Source organism: Metarhizium acridum (genome assembly GCF_019434415.1).
Source record: "Metarhizium acridum strain ARSEF 324 chromosome Unknown scaffold_587, whole genome shotgun sequence".
In the NCBI taxonomy this organism is placed as follows: domain Eukaryota; kingdom Fungi; phylum Ascomycota; class Sordariomycetes; order Hypocreales; family Clavicipitaceae; genus Metarhizium; species Metarhizium acridum.
In genome coordinates, this window is record NW_027094049.1 from 301,552 (window position 1) to 316,228 (window position 14,677).

General features: G+C 53.7%; 5 protein-coding genes across 7 annotated transcripts; 4 read left to right on the forward strand and 1 right to left on the reverse strand.

The window, feature by feature from the left end:
- Positions 1 to 150: 150 nt before the first annotated feature.
- On the forward strand, positions 151 to 1,881 carry J3458_021881 (uncharacterized protein). Its single transcript, XM_007813761.2, has one exon. It carries the CDS (start codon positions 264 to 266, stop codon positions 1,533 to 1,535), a length of 1,272 nt encoding a protein of 423 aa, XP_007811952.1. The 5' UTR covers positions 151 to 263; the 3' UTR covers positions 1,536 to 1,881.
- On the reverse strand, positions 1,875 to 9,232 carry J3458_021883 (uncharacterized protein). 2 transcript variants are annotated; one of them, XM_007813763.2, is made up of 4 exons: positions 8,388 to 8,599; positions 5,525 to 8,328; positions 4,866 to 5,454; positions 1,875 to 4,796 (listed from the first exon to the last, which is right to left on the reverse strand). In XM_007813763.2, exons 2-4 carry the CDS (start codon positions 7,888 to 7,890, stop codon positions 4,767 to 4,769), a joined length of 2,985 nt encoding a protein of 994 aa, XP_007811954.2. In that variant the 5' UTR covers positions 7,891 to 8,328; positions 8,388 to 8,599; the 3' UTR covers positions 1,875 to 4,766. The 2 variants fall into 2 exon arrangements, with proteins under 2 accessions (XP_007811954.2, XP_065972031.1); XM_066122811.1 differs by adding an exon at positions 8,617 to 9,232 and having other exon boundaries at positions 3,143 to 4,796; positions 4,866 to 8,328; positions 8,388 to 8,548.
- Positions 2,028 to 4,286, forward strand: SEC6_2 (SNARE-binding exocyst subunit S6; the record flags this gene model as incomplete). Its single annotated transcript, XM_007813762.2, has 1 exon — positions 2,028 to 4,286. One exon carries the CDS (start codon positions 2,028 to 2,030, stop codon positions 4,284 to 4,286), a length of 2,259 nt encoding a protein of 752 aa, XP_007811953.2.
- Positions 9,233 to 9,431: 199 nt separating the features above from the next.
- Positions 9,432 to 11,704, forward strand: GLR1 (Glutathione reductase). Of its 2 annotated transcripts, XM_066122813.1 has the most exons (4): positions 9,432 to 9,712; positions 9,766 to 10,041; positions 10,126 to 11,441; positions 11,534 to 11,704. In XM_066122813.1, the coding sequence occupies exons 2-3, from the start codon at positions 9,800 to 9,802 to the stop codon at positions 11,384 to 11,386; spliced, it is 1,503 nt and encodes a 500-aa protein (XP_065972033.1). In that variant the 5' UTR covers positions 9,432 to 9,712; positions 9,766 to 9,799; the 3' UTR covers positions 11,387 to 11,441; positions 11,534 to 11,704. The 2 variants fall into 2 exon arrangements, with proteins under 2 accessions (XP_065972033.1, XP_065972032.1); XM_066122812.1 differs by lacking the exon at positions 9,432 to 9,712 and having other exon boundaries at positions 9,766 to 11,704.
- A 1,261-nt stretch (positions 11,705 to 12,965) lies between these two features.
- On the forward strand, positions 12,966 to 13,584 carry J3458_021885 (uncharacterized protein). Its single transcript, XM_007813765.2, has one exon. The coding sequence runs from the start codon at positions 12,975 to 12,977 to the stop codon at positions 13,263 to 13,265; it is 291 nt and encodes a 96-aa protein (XP_007811956.2). The 5' UTR covers positions 12,966 to 12,974; the 3' UTR covers positions 13,266 to 13,584.
- Positions 13,585 to 14,677: the final 1,093 nt, after the last annotated feature.

Here is a 14,677-nt window from a genome sequence, read left to right on the forward strand (position 1 = left end):
GTTTACTGGCCATGTTGTGTACGGCCAAGATCGGTTCATGTACGATGGCGAGGTTTGAGTGTCAAGCCACCGAAATCCGCAGCAGTCCACAATTTCCCTCCTGCTTGACAGGGGTCCGTTGTGGCCCCATGAAGCGACCAGACAGGACAAAAGAAAAAAACCCGAGAGAGAAGCAGACCCCAGAGGCGGAAAGTGGTATCGCAGCGATCACTTCCGGCAAAATTCTCATCTCTTCCTTCATACCTACAAGGCCATCTACAAGCATGGCTGACCCTCTTCTCACATCCCTCTGCTCAATATGCCACGTCTCCCCCCCGAAATACAAATGCCCCCGGTGCAACATTCAGACCTGTTCCCTGCCGTGCACCAAAAAACACAAAGCCTGGTCCGAGTGCAGCGGCCGACGCGATCCGACAACCTATGTCCCACGGTCGAAGCTACGCACCGCCGCCGGCGTCGACCATGACTACAACTTTCTCCATGCCATTGAGGTGTCTGTGGAGCGCTCCGAGAAGCTCCTCATTGAGGAAAAAGGCCTCGTGCAGCAGGCGGAGCTGCGGCCATTGACGATGCAACAAGTTCGATGGAAGACGGGGCGTGATGGGAGGAAGAGAAAAGTGCTGGTGACGAGAGTTTTGAGAGAGGCCAAGGGGAGAACATTTGAAAAGGGACTGGCACAGAGACTAAAGAGATTGAACGTGCAGATTGTTTGTGCGCCGCTGGGAATGGCCAGGCAAAGGGAAAATTCTACCACGCTAAACCGGAGGACGGGGAGGATTAATTGGCAGGTTGAGTGGCTGGTGGTCGGGGGAGAGAAGGAGACTGTGAGGTCATTAAGCAAGGTTATGGATGACGTTCCGCTCTTTCAAGCATACTCGGCAATATTGGAGGAAAAGGTTCGTGCAGAGACGGGCTCGCGAAAGCAGCGGGCCTGGGAGGTGCAGAGCTGGACTGATTCAAGGTGGAATCTTGGCTTGGATTGTATGCAAGATCCTGTGGATGGGAAATGGACGTCATTTCCTGGGGGGCGCATCGAGGACTGGCCTGCAGAGAAGGAGAAGGTCCAACGACAGCAATTTCGGTTTTTCCTCGCGGGACCTCTCACACGGTCCGATATGCCTACACAAGTCACGGCGCTGGAGGCTGGGGACTGCCTTCGCGATATTCTGGCTAACACCCGAGTCTTGGAGTTTCCTACTATCTACGTCCTCAAGCATGGGGACACGCTTCCTCCGAGATTCGTCTTAGGACCAAAGGACTCGATCCCATCACAGACCCAAGGAAAAAAACGGAAGGATGGGCCATCAAACAAGAAATTTCAGGCATCATCAAAGCGTAGGAAACAGGGTAGAATGGACCGCGAAGAAGGGGAAGTGGGCACAGATGAGGACGGAGAAGATGGTTTGGACGGAGAGACTGGGTCTAAGGGAGTCAGTTTGGAGGCTGCTGAGGTTATAGCTGAGCAGAGCTTGGGAGAGGAGGATGGCGACGACGACGACACGAGCAGCTCTGGGTCGGATAGTGAGTCCGACTGATGCCGTGTTGCAGCTTGAGAGGGAGAAACAAAAGTTTGAAGTTGTTCATGATACCCGGGATATGTGGGCTGTAGACTAGGCTGGTGCATCGCATCACGGACTACCCAGGCAATTGACTGAATACGCGGCGCTCAGAATACCTGGTGTACTACTCCGTACTAGGTAGCTTTTGTATTATTGATGGGCGGTTGCCCACTTTGAGGGCGAGATGCCTGGAGATGATCCCAGCAAGCAGACCCAGCTGCAGGCGCTTGACACGTGCCCCACTGGCGATGCTTTGGTGTGGGGGCGGGCGGCGTAACACCAACGGCCTCCTGGCTCTTGTCCCAACGACATAGCATCCGACAATACTACGCAACCCCCGGCGACTACGCGCCGGCCTCGCGCCCAACTTGCGATAAGTCACATTGTTGGAAGAGACGCTCTGGCAGAGACTTTCTCCTACCATGATATGATCGCATAGACCCAGCTTGTCCGCTTACCCCGCCCACAATGGATGACGGCCCCGTGCCCAAGCTGTCCGAACTGCTGCGGCATCCGGACGACCTCGATAAGATCCCCGCGCTGAAGCTGGAATTCTCGCGTAAGAAGGGAGCCGTTGACGGCCAACTACGGAATGGTCTCCGCGAACAGCTCGAAACCACCCAATCGGGCATGACGGGCCTGAGCGACGGCCAAAAGACGGTCCAGCTCATCAAGGAAGAAATGATGAAGATTGACCGCCTCTGTTCCGAATCCCAAAACATGATCAAGGACTTTGCCAGCATAAACCTGGTGTCCCAAGCCCACAGAAACTTTGTTGCCGTCGAAACAATGAGACGCGACCTGGAGACCTTCAACGATCGGCTGACGGTCGTGGAGAAAATGCTGCGACAGGACGATGAGGACCAGGAGAACATGCCGAATTTGCTGCCGTGCCATTACGAGCTGACGCAGCTGAGAAACATTCGAGACGATGCCATGGAGCAGATACATAGGGCGGAAGATCCTGGGCTGGAGTCGACGCTGGAGGACTACTTTGCCAGGCTGGACGACACGATTGACTGGTTTGACGAGCACCTCGGTCTCTTGGCAATGAACCTGATCAACCTTGTTCTCAATGGCAAGGGTGGGCTCGTGGTCCGGTTCGCCGCCGTCATGGAGGCCGAAGAGAAGAGCGACCAGCGCGTCCTGGCCCTGCAAGAAGCGCTCAAGGACCACGAAGAAATGGCAGCCCGGTTCCAGAGCATCACAGATGGCGCCAAGAAGGTCCGCGGCTACAAGGACAAGTTTCTGCAGGCCATCAGGCTCGACGCCGAGCAGCAACTCGAGCAGTCCCGCGAAGACTTCCTAGACGATGCCTCGAAGCTCGAAAAGATCATGGGGTGGTACTTCAACGACCTCAACGTCGTGCGGGCCGGCTTGACGCCCCTCATGCCCAAGAAGTGGAAGATTGGCAAAATGTACGCCGACATATACCACCAGCTCATGCACGACTTCCTCATCGGCATGATCGAAGATCCGGAAAGCACATCTGCCCACAAGCTCGAAATCATCAGCTTCCCTGAGAAGTACTACAAAAAGATGGCCAAGATGGGATACAGCCAGGAAGACCTCACCCCCCACGTCATTGACAACCGCGAGGGCGAGCTCGTCCGCGACTTCCGCCAGCTCATCATCAAGTTCCTCGACGAGTGGATGGACCGCATCTTCAACCAGGAAAAGAAGGACTTTGCGGAGCGCAACGTCGAGGGCTCCAACCTCGACCAAGATGAGTACGGCTACTTCCGCACCAAGAACCTCATCGCCCTCTGGCGCATGCTCCGCGAGCAGATCGACGCGGGCGCCAACTCGAAGCGCTCCGACGTGATAGAGGGCGTCATCGACGCCATGTTCCTCCGCCTGCGCACCCGCCAGCAGTCGTGGCAGCGCATGCTCGAGGACGAGGCGTCGCGCTACGAGACCGGCAAGGTCCCCGAGCTGGAGGGCTTCCAGGCCCTCCAGGACTGGCTCATCGCCACGGCAAACGACCAGATCGCCTGCATCGACGACAACGACGAGGAGTCGCGCCTGGGCTACCTCTCGTCCTTCCGGGCAAACTTTGAGCCCCACGTCACGCCGCAGTATCTCGAGCGCGGCGAGTCGGAGCTGAGTGCTCTGCGCGACTCGTACGTCGACTTCTCGACCTGGTGCATCACCAAGTTTGCGCACCTCATCTTCGCCGTCGACTTCCGCGCCGTCATGCCCGACTTCTTCACGCCCAAGTGGTACGCCAACACGGCCATGAAGCAAATGGTGGTCACCTTTGAGGAGTACGTCAGCGACTACCGCCAGGTCCTGCACCACTCCCTCGTCGACATCTTCATCGAGATCTTTGCCGACGAGCTGCTGGTCCGCTACCTGCTCTCCGTGCGCAACAAGGGCGCCAAGTTTCGCCGCGCGGACCCCTTCCGCGACAAGCTCTTCAACGACATCTCCACCGCCTTTGAGTACTTCAGCAACCTGCCCAACCCGGACGTCGGCAGCTCGATCAAGCAGACGTGGAGGGTCACGGAGCCCTTCCTCGGCCTGCTGACCTGCGACAAGGATGCCGTGGCGGACCAGTTTGCCGCGTTCAAGGCGGCCTATTGGGACCTGCACATCTCGTGGGTCGAGGCCGTCTTGAGGTCGAGGGATGATTTCGAGAGGAGCATGCTGAATGCCGTCAAGGCGAGGGCGGCGCAGATAGACGTTGTAAGGGGGCCCGAGACAATCATGAGCAAGGTCAAGTAGAGACGATGGATGCGTGACGCAACGGCGCCAGACTTGAGGCGTCGCTGGTTCTTGTCATGGGTAGAGGAGGATGACGAAGAAGAAAATGCCAGACATTGACGACACAAAGGGTTGCTGCTTCCATGTACGATTAGTCGCATTTAGAAGAATTCACTGTTCAAACAAGACACCGAGACGGAATGCTGTGAGACTGCTGATTCTATCAAGAGAATGCGTTGGCTAGCGTACAGTGGACACCAATCTTTCCTTCGAAACATTGCCAAGTCCAGGTAATTAAAAAGGAATATGTTCTCCTATCCATCCATTCGGACGTATTGTCCCGCCCTTGCTATTCGGCCCCCTCTGTCGCTTTAGGAACAAAAGAAAGAACATGGGGCAGGACCCCTCAGACGTCACCTCACAAATGCTGTGGTTCGTAATATCCCCTTCTTTGGTTGGAGGCGGTTATAGCCTTGTTAGTGCTATGCAGGCTGGTGGCTTCTATGACTTGCTCGCAAGATAGTTGGCAGCCTGACGAAAAAAAAAAAAATTCACTGGTTAGCAAGTTACCCTACTCAAGGAAATCGCGGGAACAAATACCTTTTCCAAATTGTAGTCGTACTTTTCTAGAGCAGCCACCGCATCTGAACGAGAATAACCCATGTCGGTGAGACTCTTCAAGATCGGATCATCATGTACTCCCTGCTCGGTAAGGGCTCGACCAGGAGGCCCTGGACGTTCAGCGTGCTTGTCACCACCGCCCTCCCCACCAGGGCCAGGGGGGTTGAGATTACTAGGCGAGTCCAGGCCAGCAAAGATGGCGTCCCAGTCATGAGAGTCAGCAGTCTTCTGCTGGGTAGTACTACCGGCTGCAGAGCTGTGAGACACAAAGTCGAACGTGCTTTCATTGCCAAATGCCGTGGACTCACTCTTGGCTTGGCTGGCGGGTGGGCTGCTATCAAACACGGGATTGAAGTCGTCCCGAGAAATGTTGGCAAAGTCATCATCTGCAGACCCTTCTTTGGCGTCTTCTAAGCCCTCAAAGTCGTCATCCAGATCATCAAAAACGGTTTTCCCAGTCGTCTTTTGGGGCACGGCAGTCGGAGCAGCTGTTCCAAAGATGTCATCAGCAGTCAAAGTCGGCTGGGTCGTATTGGTGACGGTGGCAGGTGACGATGGCTGTTCGGAACTGAGACCTGAAGTTAGTGACTGGTTGACCCCCTTCTTTCAGGTTGCTTAGGACAACGACGATTCCTCACCTTTTATTGGTATCCTCCACAGGTTCCTTGGCGGGGATTTCTGGGCCGGCATTTACAGGTGTTTCCGCGGCGGTCTTCTTGGCCTCCGTAGCGGCCGCATCCTTCTTATTGATGCCCTTGTTTGGAGGCGAAGCAGCAGTGAAGTCATCGTCGAAACCACCTCGCTCACTTTCCGACTCAGACTCATCGGCGCGCTCCAACTCGGAAATAGGCGGGAACTCGGTGTTAAAAGCGTCGGTGGATTTGTCGACATTCGACTCACCAGCGGCCTTGCCCTTGCCGGAGGCAGCAAAAGCGGCAAAAGCATTGTCGAAATCTGCCTTGGCCTTTGCCTGATCGGTGCTGCTAAAAGGGTCTGGCTTCGGCGCCGAGTCGGTGGATTCATCGGCCTTGGCCTTCAATGCTGCTTCCGTGACCGACACAGTCGGAGCCTCAGCGGCAGTAGGAGTTGCTCCTTGCGTCTCACTCTTCTCGCCCTCTTCGGCGGCTGACTCACCATGGCTGTCAACAGAGAGGCCTTCGGCTCGCGAAGCAGGTGGCGAGACCTGGCGAGACGAAGAGAGAGATTCGGAGTGGTCGGGGAACGGCAAGAAGCTGGAGTTGATTTGCCTTGATGCGGGTGGCGCAGGAGGCTCCATGTTCATCGTACCCTGACGGCTAACGCTGGGACTGGAGCGGCCGGTATGAAAAGACGCTCCGCTGGCCGCGGAAGTTCCAGTATGTTGCTGCTGAAAGGCAGGTGGAGGGGGAGTGCTCGTGCTGGTCCCAGGTCCGAATGACGGACCAAATACTTCATCAAGCGATTTGTCGGCATATGGTTTCGTCGAAGGGGACGCAAAGGCACCCATAACGTCGGTGCTTGCCGTTCGCTTGAAGAAGGGGTTGTTATCGCTGACAGTCGACAAGGCCGGGCTCGCAACCTGTGCAGATGCCGAGGTAGGTGAGTTGCTGTCCATCTGCCTAGCAGCATCTTCTCCTCCCTTGGCCAGCTCGGCAGCTTCGTTCTTAAGCTTGTCTCGTTCTCCCTCAGTTGTGGATAGCTGCTTCTTGTTGATGGCAACCAGACCCTTCTGCTGGCGACTGTCAGACTTGAGCTTCTCAATCTGGGGTTTGAGCTTGGCAATCTCGCCGTTGACAACCCGGATGCGTTCTCGCAAGTTTGCATTCTCCTGCTGGTCCGCTTGCAAAGCGGCTGCAAGCTGTTGATGCTGAGACTGAACGTCTCTGAATGTTCCCTCGAGGGTCATACACTCAGACTGAAGCTTTTGTGTATCAGCACGAGATTTTCTCAGCTGCTTCTCCAGAGAGTGGGTGTCCTCAGCCTCTTTCTCGTACAGGGCTCGCAGTTGCGCCAGTCGTTGTTCAAAGTTTTGTTTCTGAGAATTCGTCTGATTAAGCTCGCCCTGGATTGTGGTCCGTTTACTTTGAACATCGTGCATCTGCTTCGAGAGGGTTCCAATTTGGTTGGACAAATTAGCCAACTCGGTGGTCTCTCCGGTGATGTTCTTGCTGGCTTCCGGGTCATTGTCTTCCAGGAGATCTTCTGACTGCTTGGGGGCATCTCCTTGAGACGGTGGTCCAGTCAAGCCCTTGCCAAATGTTGAAGAAGGCACAAATGGTTTGAATGTGGTACTCGTTGTGGTCGGGCGTATTGGGGACGACGGAGGCAGAATAGCTGAACCGCCAGCAAATGGATCATTTGCATTCGACCCCCCAGTAGACATGGTAGTTTGTACTGGCGCAGGGCTAGGAGACGATTCAAGTCCAAACAAGTCATCCATGGCGGACTTGGGCTGCGGAGGCGCAGGCCGGGCTACTGGCGCGGGAAACGCAGAAGGCTGCCTCTGGTTGCGAACGCTGGGAGGGATGAGGTTCTCCGGCAGCATTTCAGGCAGATCACCACCAACGCCGCTTCTCTGCTGTCGAATCAAGTACATGGCGATAGCGAATCCTTCTCGAGTAAGCTGGCCTTGATTGTTGAAGTTGGCAAGGTCCCATATCTGGGCCAATTTTTCCTCCGGAAGGTTAGACTGCCTCAAGAATGGACCGGCCTCCTCTCCACTAAGATATCCCTTATTTGTTTTATCGAGAGTAGCGTAAATTTGATCGAATTTGGCCTTGTCTGCAGCGGACACAGCCCAATCACCACTGGCTGCGGGCGGCGCGATTGGCGGTCTTCCAAGAGGACTGCCTACTCGCATCTGGGCGGAACCGCTCAACTGCTTTGGCATCGGTCCCATACCGGTGTTACTGGGGGACTGACGGGGTGCAGCACCGCGCCTAGTGGCGGCCTCGTACAAAGCGGGCGGCAGGACCTTGGGCATGGAACGGAGACTACCAGCCTTTATACAGGTGAACAAATGCATAGCAATAACGAATTCTGGGAGCACAAAGAACCCTCGTTCCTCAATACCTGTGAGCGTCCAAAAGTCTCTTATCGTTTCCTTGGGCAAACCGAATTTCTCAAATATCAGTCTGGCCTGTTCAACGTGAAGTCTGCCAGCTTGCAGCGGCAGGCGCTCAAATATCGCAGCATATTCTGACACCTTGTCCGGAGTCAAGTATGGTATTCGAACGGCGCCACCACTTACTTGAGCTTGCAGCGGCGCTGGGCTTGAGGAGGTGGGCGAACCCAGCGCCGGCGATGTCCACAAGCCATCGAATCGAGGTATCGGGCCTTGTTGAAGGGCTAACTCGGCTGTCGGTTCCCGTCCAGCTTGAGCATGGCCGATCAAACGAAGAAAAATGCTGAAGCCTGTCGGCGTCAGGAAACCACGGTCTTCACTGTCCGCGATCTGCCATATCTGATGGAGAGGAATCGTTAGTCGGATGTGGCGGAAGACTAGGGAAGCCGGTGACTAACTGTTTGGCACTGATCATTCCGAAGTCTTGTCTTCTCGGCCAACGCCACGACGGCATCGCCAGTGACAAAACCAGCGCCTTCTGCATCAGCTTGACGAAATAGCTGTGCATAGACTCGCTTCTCTTCGGGGGAGAGGTTGAGATTCGGCGGCGCTGCAGGCACTTTTAAGGTTAACTTGGACCGTTTTGAATCAGACTTGGAAATAGTCAGGGACGTGGGATCGGCATACCAGAATCGGCGCCAAGGTCAGCAGACATTATGATGCATAGATGATTCAAGGAGCTTGACGTAAATGATGGGGGTTGGGAGGGGAGGAGTTATTGGGTTGCCGTCGTCACCGGGGCTGGGCAGAATGGATTCGTCTGGTACTCCGTGCCGTCTCGGTGCTCCTGACCGTCGAGTTGAAAGGCAAAGACTTGCAATCTATGTGCGCCAAACAACGTTGGACGACCGTTGGGTCGAAGCGCTATGATGGAGAAGAGGCAAGCCAGGAGCCGGGAAACTTAAATCAGGTTGGAATTGGGAGACTGCGATCAGCCGGGGGGAGGGCTGGAGTCTGGTGGAGAGCTGTGATTCGGTGGCTGTCACCGAGACGAGCGGTTGGGGAACTCATGGTGTTGGTTGACCAGAGTGTGGCTGGTGAAAGCGCACTCCAGGAACGTGGCTGTGGCTGCAGGTGTAACGGAAAGGACGAGGCGCAAGACTTGACTGCATTGTAATTTGTGAACATGTCGAGTGATGAGAGAATGCACGACCATGCTGACATGTCGCACAGAGCAGCAGAGATATCAGAGCACATGATCCGAATGTTCGTTAGCAGCACCCCTCATCGCCTGGGTTTGACAATCTGAAGTCTCGATGCCGAGTCAGAATTGGAAATTCCTTCGTTGTCGGAGTTTGTGGGGCCCTAATCTTGCAAGGCGTGCTCTCCAGCTCAATGATTGGCCGGGGTTTCCCGTCGTTCGTCATGTCGCAATCCCAATGATTTGACATGGTCGCAGCCCGAATCCAAAGGTGAATTTCAAATCATTCCCGAACCGTCGTGCGGACTTATGCCATCTAGCCTCAATAGAGTGGTCTCTTTGCGCTCCTTAAGTCGCAGCTCAGTCGTCATATACGCACAGTTCAGTCGCTCCCGTCACACTGCATCGCTCTCAGACACAGATTACTCAGCTAACCTTTACGGATCTTCTGTCCCTCGGCGCTAGACCGGGTTCTCCGGCCAAGGTCGCATATACATATTTGTCTTTCGTTCTGGATAACTCGAATACTTTTGATCAGGGAAAAAAGACGTCATTGCCGTCCAATCCCCACCATTCCCATTAGTTCGTCAATCCTTCACATAAAAGGAGAGCTCGCTCATCCTGACGTGGGGAAGCTTTTACACACATACAACACAGCCCTAGTCGTCCATGCAATCCCTCGCCCTCTTGTCCCGCACTTCAAGAGCTGCCCCGCATCGCATAGCTTCTTTGTCCCGCCATCTATCTACATCGTCTGCGACGATGGCTCCCATAACGAAGGAAACGGATTATCTTGTTCTTGGTGGTGGTAGTGGTGGTCTTGGATCGGCCCGCATGGCCAGTTCCAAGTTCGGCGCAAAGGCAATGGTTGTCGAAGCCGCCCGACTCGGTGGGACGTGCGTGAACGTTGGGTAAGTTGAAATCCAGGTCTGTTTCTAAGTAGGGGACCTTTTATGAGAGGATTGCTTGCTGACTAGTGCTGTTGTGATGTGTAGATGTGTCCCCAAAAAGGTTACGTACAATGCCGCTGCCATCGCCGAGACTCTTCACGACGCCAAGGCTTATGGCTTTTCCGTCAAAGAAACCGCTTCTTTCGACTGGACCACCTTCAAGAATAAGCGTGACGCTTATGTTAAGCGTCTCAACGGCATATACGAGCGCAACCTGGGGAACGACAAGGTCGAGTACCTGCACGGGTGGGGTCGGCTGCTGTCCAAGAACCAAGTCGAGGTTACGCTAGATGACGGTAGCAAAGTTCTCGTCAATGCCAAGAAGATTCTTATCGCCGTCGGTGGCCGCCCGAGCTCCCCTCCACAGATTCCCGGTGCGGAGCTGGGCATCAATAGCGATGGATTCTTTGACATTGACAAGCAGCCCAAGAAGGTTGCCATCGTTGGTGCTGGTTACATCGCCGTTGAGTTTGCAGGCATGTTCAACGCCCTCGGCACGGAAACCCACCTCTTCATCCGCGGCAAAACTTTCTTGCGCCATTTCGACCCAATGATTCAGGAGACGGTTACCAAGGAGTACGAGAGACTTGGAGTTAACCTGCACAAGGAGTCACAAGCCACCAAAATTGAAAAAGACGCCAATGGCAAGCTTATCGTCACCTACAAGGATGCCGAGGGAAAGCAGAGCTCCGTTTCCGATGTTGACCACCTTATCTGGGCGGTCGGGCGAACCCCCATGACCAAGGATATTGGCTTGGAAGAAGCCGGCGTCAAACTGACCGAGAGAGGCCATGTTCAGGTCGATGAGTACCAAAATAGCAGTGTCGAGAATATCTACGCCCTCGGTGATGTCAGTGGAGAGGTAGAGCTTACCCCCGTCGCCATCGCCGCTGGCCGTAGACTGGCTCAGCGCCTGTTTGGACCTGCGGAATTTGCCACCCGAAAGCTCGACTACAGCAATATTCCGTCCGTCGTATTCGCACACCCCGAAGTCGGTAGCATTGGCCTCTCGGAACCTGAGGCTATCGAGAAATACGGCAAGGACAATATCAAGGTCTACAAGACGAGTTTTACAGCCATGTACTACGCCATGATGGAGCCCGAGCACAAGGGTCCAACCAACTACAAATTAATTGTTACTGGTCCTGAAGAGCGGGTAGTTGGCCTGCATATTATGGGTCAGGGCAGCGCTGAGATGCTCCAGGGATTCGGTGTTGCTGTCAAGATGGGTGCTACCAAGGCGGACTTTGACAGCTGTGTAGCCATCCACCCGACGAGTGCTGAGGAATTGGTGACTTTGAAATAAACGGCATGTGAAGCAGAATAGATTTGGAAGAGTAAAAGAGCGATACAATTTCAATGTAAATTTTGTTCACCCTTCATGACCGCCCTTTGCTCGCGCAAATTGTCGAGGTCCCTCATCTTTGCCAGTCTCCTAACGGAATAAATCCAGGCCGTTGGCCAGCCTGTGGTATTTTGTAACCTATAATTCTGAGACATCTGGGAACCTGATACCCAGCTGCGAATAGCATTGTCTTAACGGTTGAGGAGAGGTGGTTTGGGGGGGGGGGGGGTGGCCTCGAAGGCCCTACAGTCTGTGGAAGAATATATTTACCAATCTAGGACTACCACACTAGATACTACAGCATATTATAGCATAGAGTGCGATAGCTGCCTACTACTTGGTAGGTACTATCTAATTTGATGAAATACCCTAGGCATCAGGAACTTTTTGCCCGCATTGCTCAGTGGGTCCCGTGTTCATGCAACTCAACTTCTGCACGCCAGAGTTGAAACGAGGCTCCGGCAAGATGCAGTGCCTAAGCTACTGATCTCCTTGTGATGTGAAGATGGTCGTGACTGTGTCGCGACGTCGTCATTGAGGGCTTGAGCTGGGAGAACCGGGGACATCTGGAGTCTAATGCCGGTCTTGTTGGCACGAACACGCCGGCCATGGAACATGGAAAGCGCGAGCGCGAACTCTCAACCCTGACTCTGTTGCCTCCGGGGCATGCCATAAACAGCACCTGAGTTCCCTACTTAAGTACCTACCTAGGTAGCCTTAGGTCGGTAGGTATCTTGAACGGCCCGATTGCTGCTGCCACCAGTGACTCGACACAAGACGCTGACAACATACGTCGTACATTGACGTTTGAGGGTGTCCCTCGACCTGCGGATCAATCAACTCGTTCACAGTTTAGCCAACCCTAAGAATGAGCGTGATTTCCACAGTCAACAGTGCAAGATAAAAGATGATGAGTGGGCGACAAAGCGTGGCGCCTGCATGACGACGAGTTTGTTGGGCAAGGCATGCTCTTTCAACTGCACGTAAGCGCCCGGCGTCAAGGAGGGTGCCTCTGCAGATGGCTGATCGTTGACAGAATCCCGACCGGCTTTGTTTCTGCCTAATATGACTAACCACTGTTGAGCAATACATGAGCAATACGCAGTAATGTCGTCGTGACTCCTGTCATTGAGCTTCGCACAGATGCTATAGTCCGACAGACACCTATTGGAGGGACCAGTTGCGCTGTCGAATTGCCCTTCGTGCGGCGTCTACAGCAATCTGCAACTCCAATCTTTGTCTTGGTGGCGGGGACAACACACCGAGCGGTTCCTAATTCTTGACTGGAGTCCGTCCTGGAGGCCTCACTTATTGACCTGCTCCCATGCCAATTATCAACGCTATGAGACGATGCCGAAGCCAACCTTTGGACCCGAGAGTGATCGTGAAGCCGTGTTTGACTCAGCAAAGAGGAGGAATACAGATTGTGCAGATGCGCAGACATCAACCCTGGTGGGCATGGCTTGGGAGGCCATGGGTAACGATGAATACAAAGTTGGTTGGATCTGCGCCCTAAGCACAGAGAATGTGGCCGCACAGGCTTTTCTCGATGAAACGCACAAGGGACCAAGATTTGTGTCCCCATATGACCACAATCATTACACCTTGGATCGTATGGGGAATCACCATGTCGTCATTGCAGTCTTACCTAGCGGCTATTGTGGCCAAAGATATGCTGCATAGCTTTCCCAATATCAAGGTTGGCCTCATGGTCGGCATCGGCGGCGGTGCGTCAAGTCAGAAGCACGATATACGCCTTGGCGGCGTCGTGGTTAGTGACCCCAGAGATGGGATAGGTGGTGTGTTCCAGTACGACTTTGGCAAGATACTTCAGGATTAGCAAGAGCTGGAATTATGCATAACGGGTTTTCTAAACCAGCCGCCAATCGGCCTACGAACTGCTGTGAGTGGAATAAAGGCAAATCATGAGCTGCATGGACATCGGCTTAAAGAGGCCAGTAACAACACTCTCGAGAAGATACCAAGATTACAGCAGGAATACAAACGACCAGGTCCATGCAGCGACAGGCTACATCAATGCGAGTTCACCCATCCTCTAAACGGTCGCTCAAGTTGTGCCGCAGTTTGTGGTAACGATCCCTCAAAATTAATATCGCGCCCGGTACGGACCAAAGACGGGGACACGCCAGCCATTCACTACGGACTAATTGCTTCAGCAAACCAGTTAATGAAGAACGCTCAAGTTCGGGATAGACTGTTATTTGGAAAGAATGTTTTATGTTTTGAAATGGAAGCAGCAGGGTTAATGAGCAGCTTCCCTTGTTTAATTATTCGCGGTATCTGTGACTGCTCGAGATTCGCATAAGAGTAAGGAGTGGCAAGGGTATGCAGCGATGGCAGCGGCTGCATATGCGAAGGATCTTCTCAGTCAAATTCCTCGAAATAGCGTCAAGGGTCTCCGCAGGACATCAAGCGGCATCTCAGCGCAGCCTAGAAGAGGAGAGAACCAATCGCTCAATGACGAGCAAAGACGTATGCTACTGGAGTCGCTGTGGTTTGACCAAATCGATGCCCGCCAGATGACCATCAAGACCGCTCACGCCAAGACCTGTGAGGGCTGCTATAGACGTTTGCATATCTTGACTGGCTTGACCCCAGTAAGTTCAACGAACATTTCGGCTTTTTGTGGATCAAAGGGAAGTCTGGCGCCGGGAAGTCAACACTAATGAAGTTTGCTCTTGCAAATGCTTGGAAGAAGATCAAGGATAAGATTATTATCTTTTTTTTCTTTAACGCGCGAGGAAGTGATCTGGAGAAGTCGACAGTTGGATTATACCGGTCTATACTGCTGCAACTTCTGGACCGACTGCCTGAACTTCAGGGAGTCTTTAATTCTCTCCGATTAGCGACTCGGGACAGTGGATATGACCAATGGAGGGTTGAATCGCTGAAAGCACTTTTCGAAAAAGCTATGTAGGGCCTTGGAGAGACCAGCCTTCTGTGCTTCATTGAGGCCTTGGATGAATGTGATGAGAATCAAATCCGAGATATGATATCGTTCTTTGAATCGCTGAGCAAAATAACCACGCCAACCGGTATTAGCTTTCGGGTCTGCTTTTCAAAGCAGGCATTACCCGCACATTTCTATCAGGAAAAGGACTTAACCTAATTCTCGAAGGACACGAAGGGCATCGCCAGGAAATAGTCAACTATGTCGACAGCGACTTGAGGATTGGACATTGTCGTCTTTGCCGCGTAGATCCGTGCTGACCTGTAAGAAAAGGCATCTGG

Bases quoted from the DNA above. Each gene is read 5' to 3' on its own strand.
- J3458_021881 (XM_007813761.2), top strand. From the start codon at position 264: ATGGCTGACCCTCTTCTCACATCCCTCTGCTCAATATGCCACGTCTCC.
- J3458_021883 (XM_066122811.1), bottom strand. From the start codon at position 8,644: ATGTCTGCTGACCTTGGCGCCGATTCTG. The intron at 8,549-8,616 runs GTATGCCGATCC...TAACCTTAAAAG, and splicing joins TGACCTTGGCGCCGATTCTG to TGCCTGCAGCGCCGCCGAAT. The intron at 8,329-8,387 runs GTTAGTCACCGG...CCTCTCCATCAG, and splicing joins GGAATGATCAGTGCCAAACA to ATATGGCAGATCGCGGACAG.
- GLR1 (XM_066122813.1), top strand. From the start codon at position 9,800: ATGCAATCCCTCGCCCTCTTGTCCCGCACTTCAAGAGCTGCCCCGCAT. The intron at 10,042-10,125 runs GTAAGTTGAAAT...TGTGATGTGTAG, and splicing joins GGGACGTGCGTGAACGTTGG to ATGTGTCCCCAAAAAGGTTA.
- J3458_021885 (XM_007813765.2), top strand. From the start codon at position 12,975: ATGAAACGCACAAGGGACCAAGATTTGTGTCCCCATATGACCACAATC.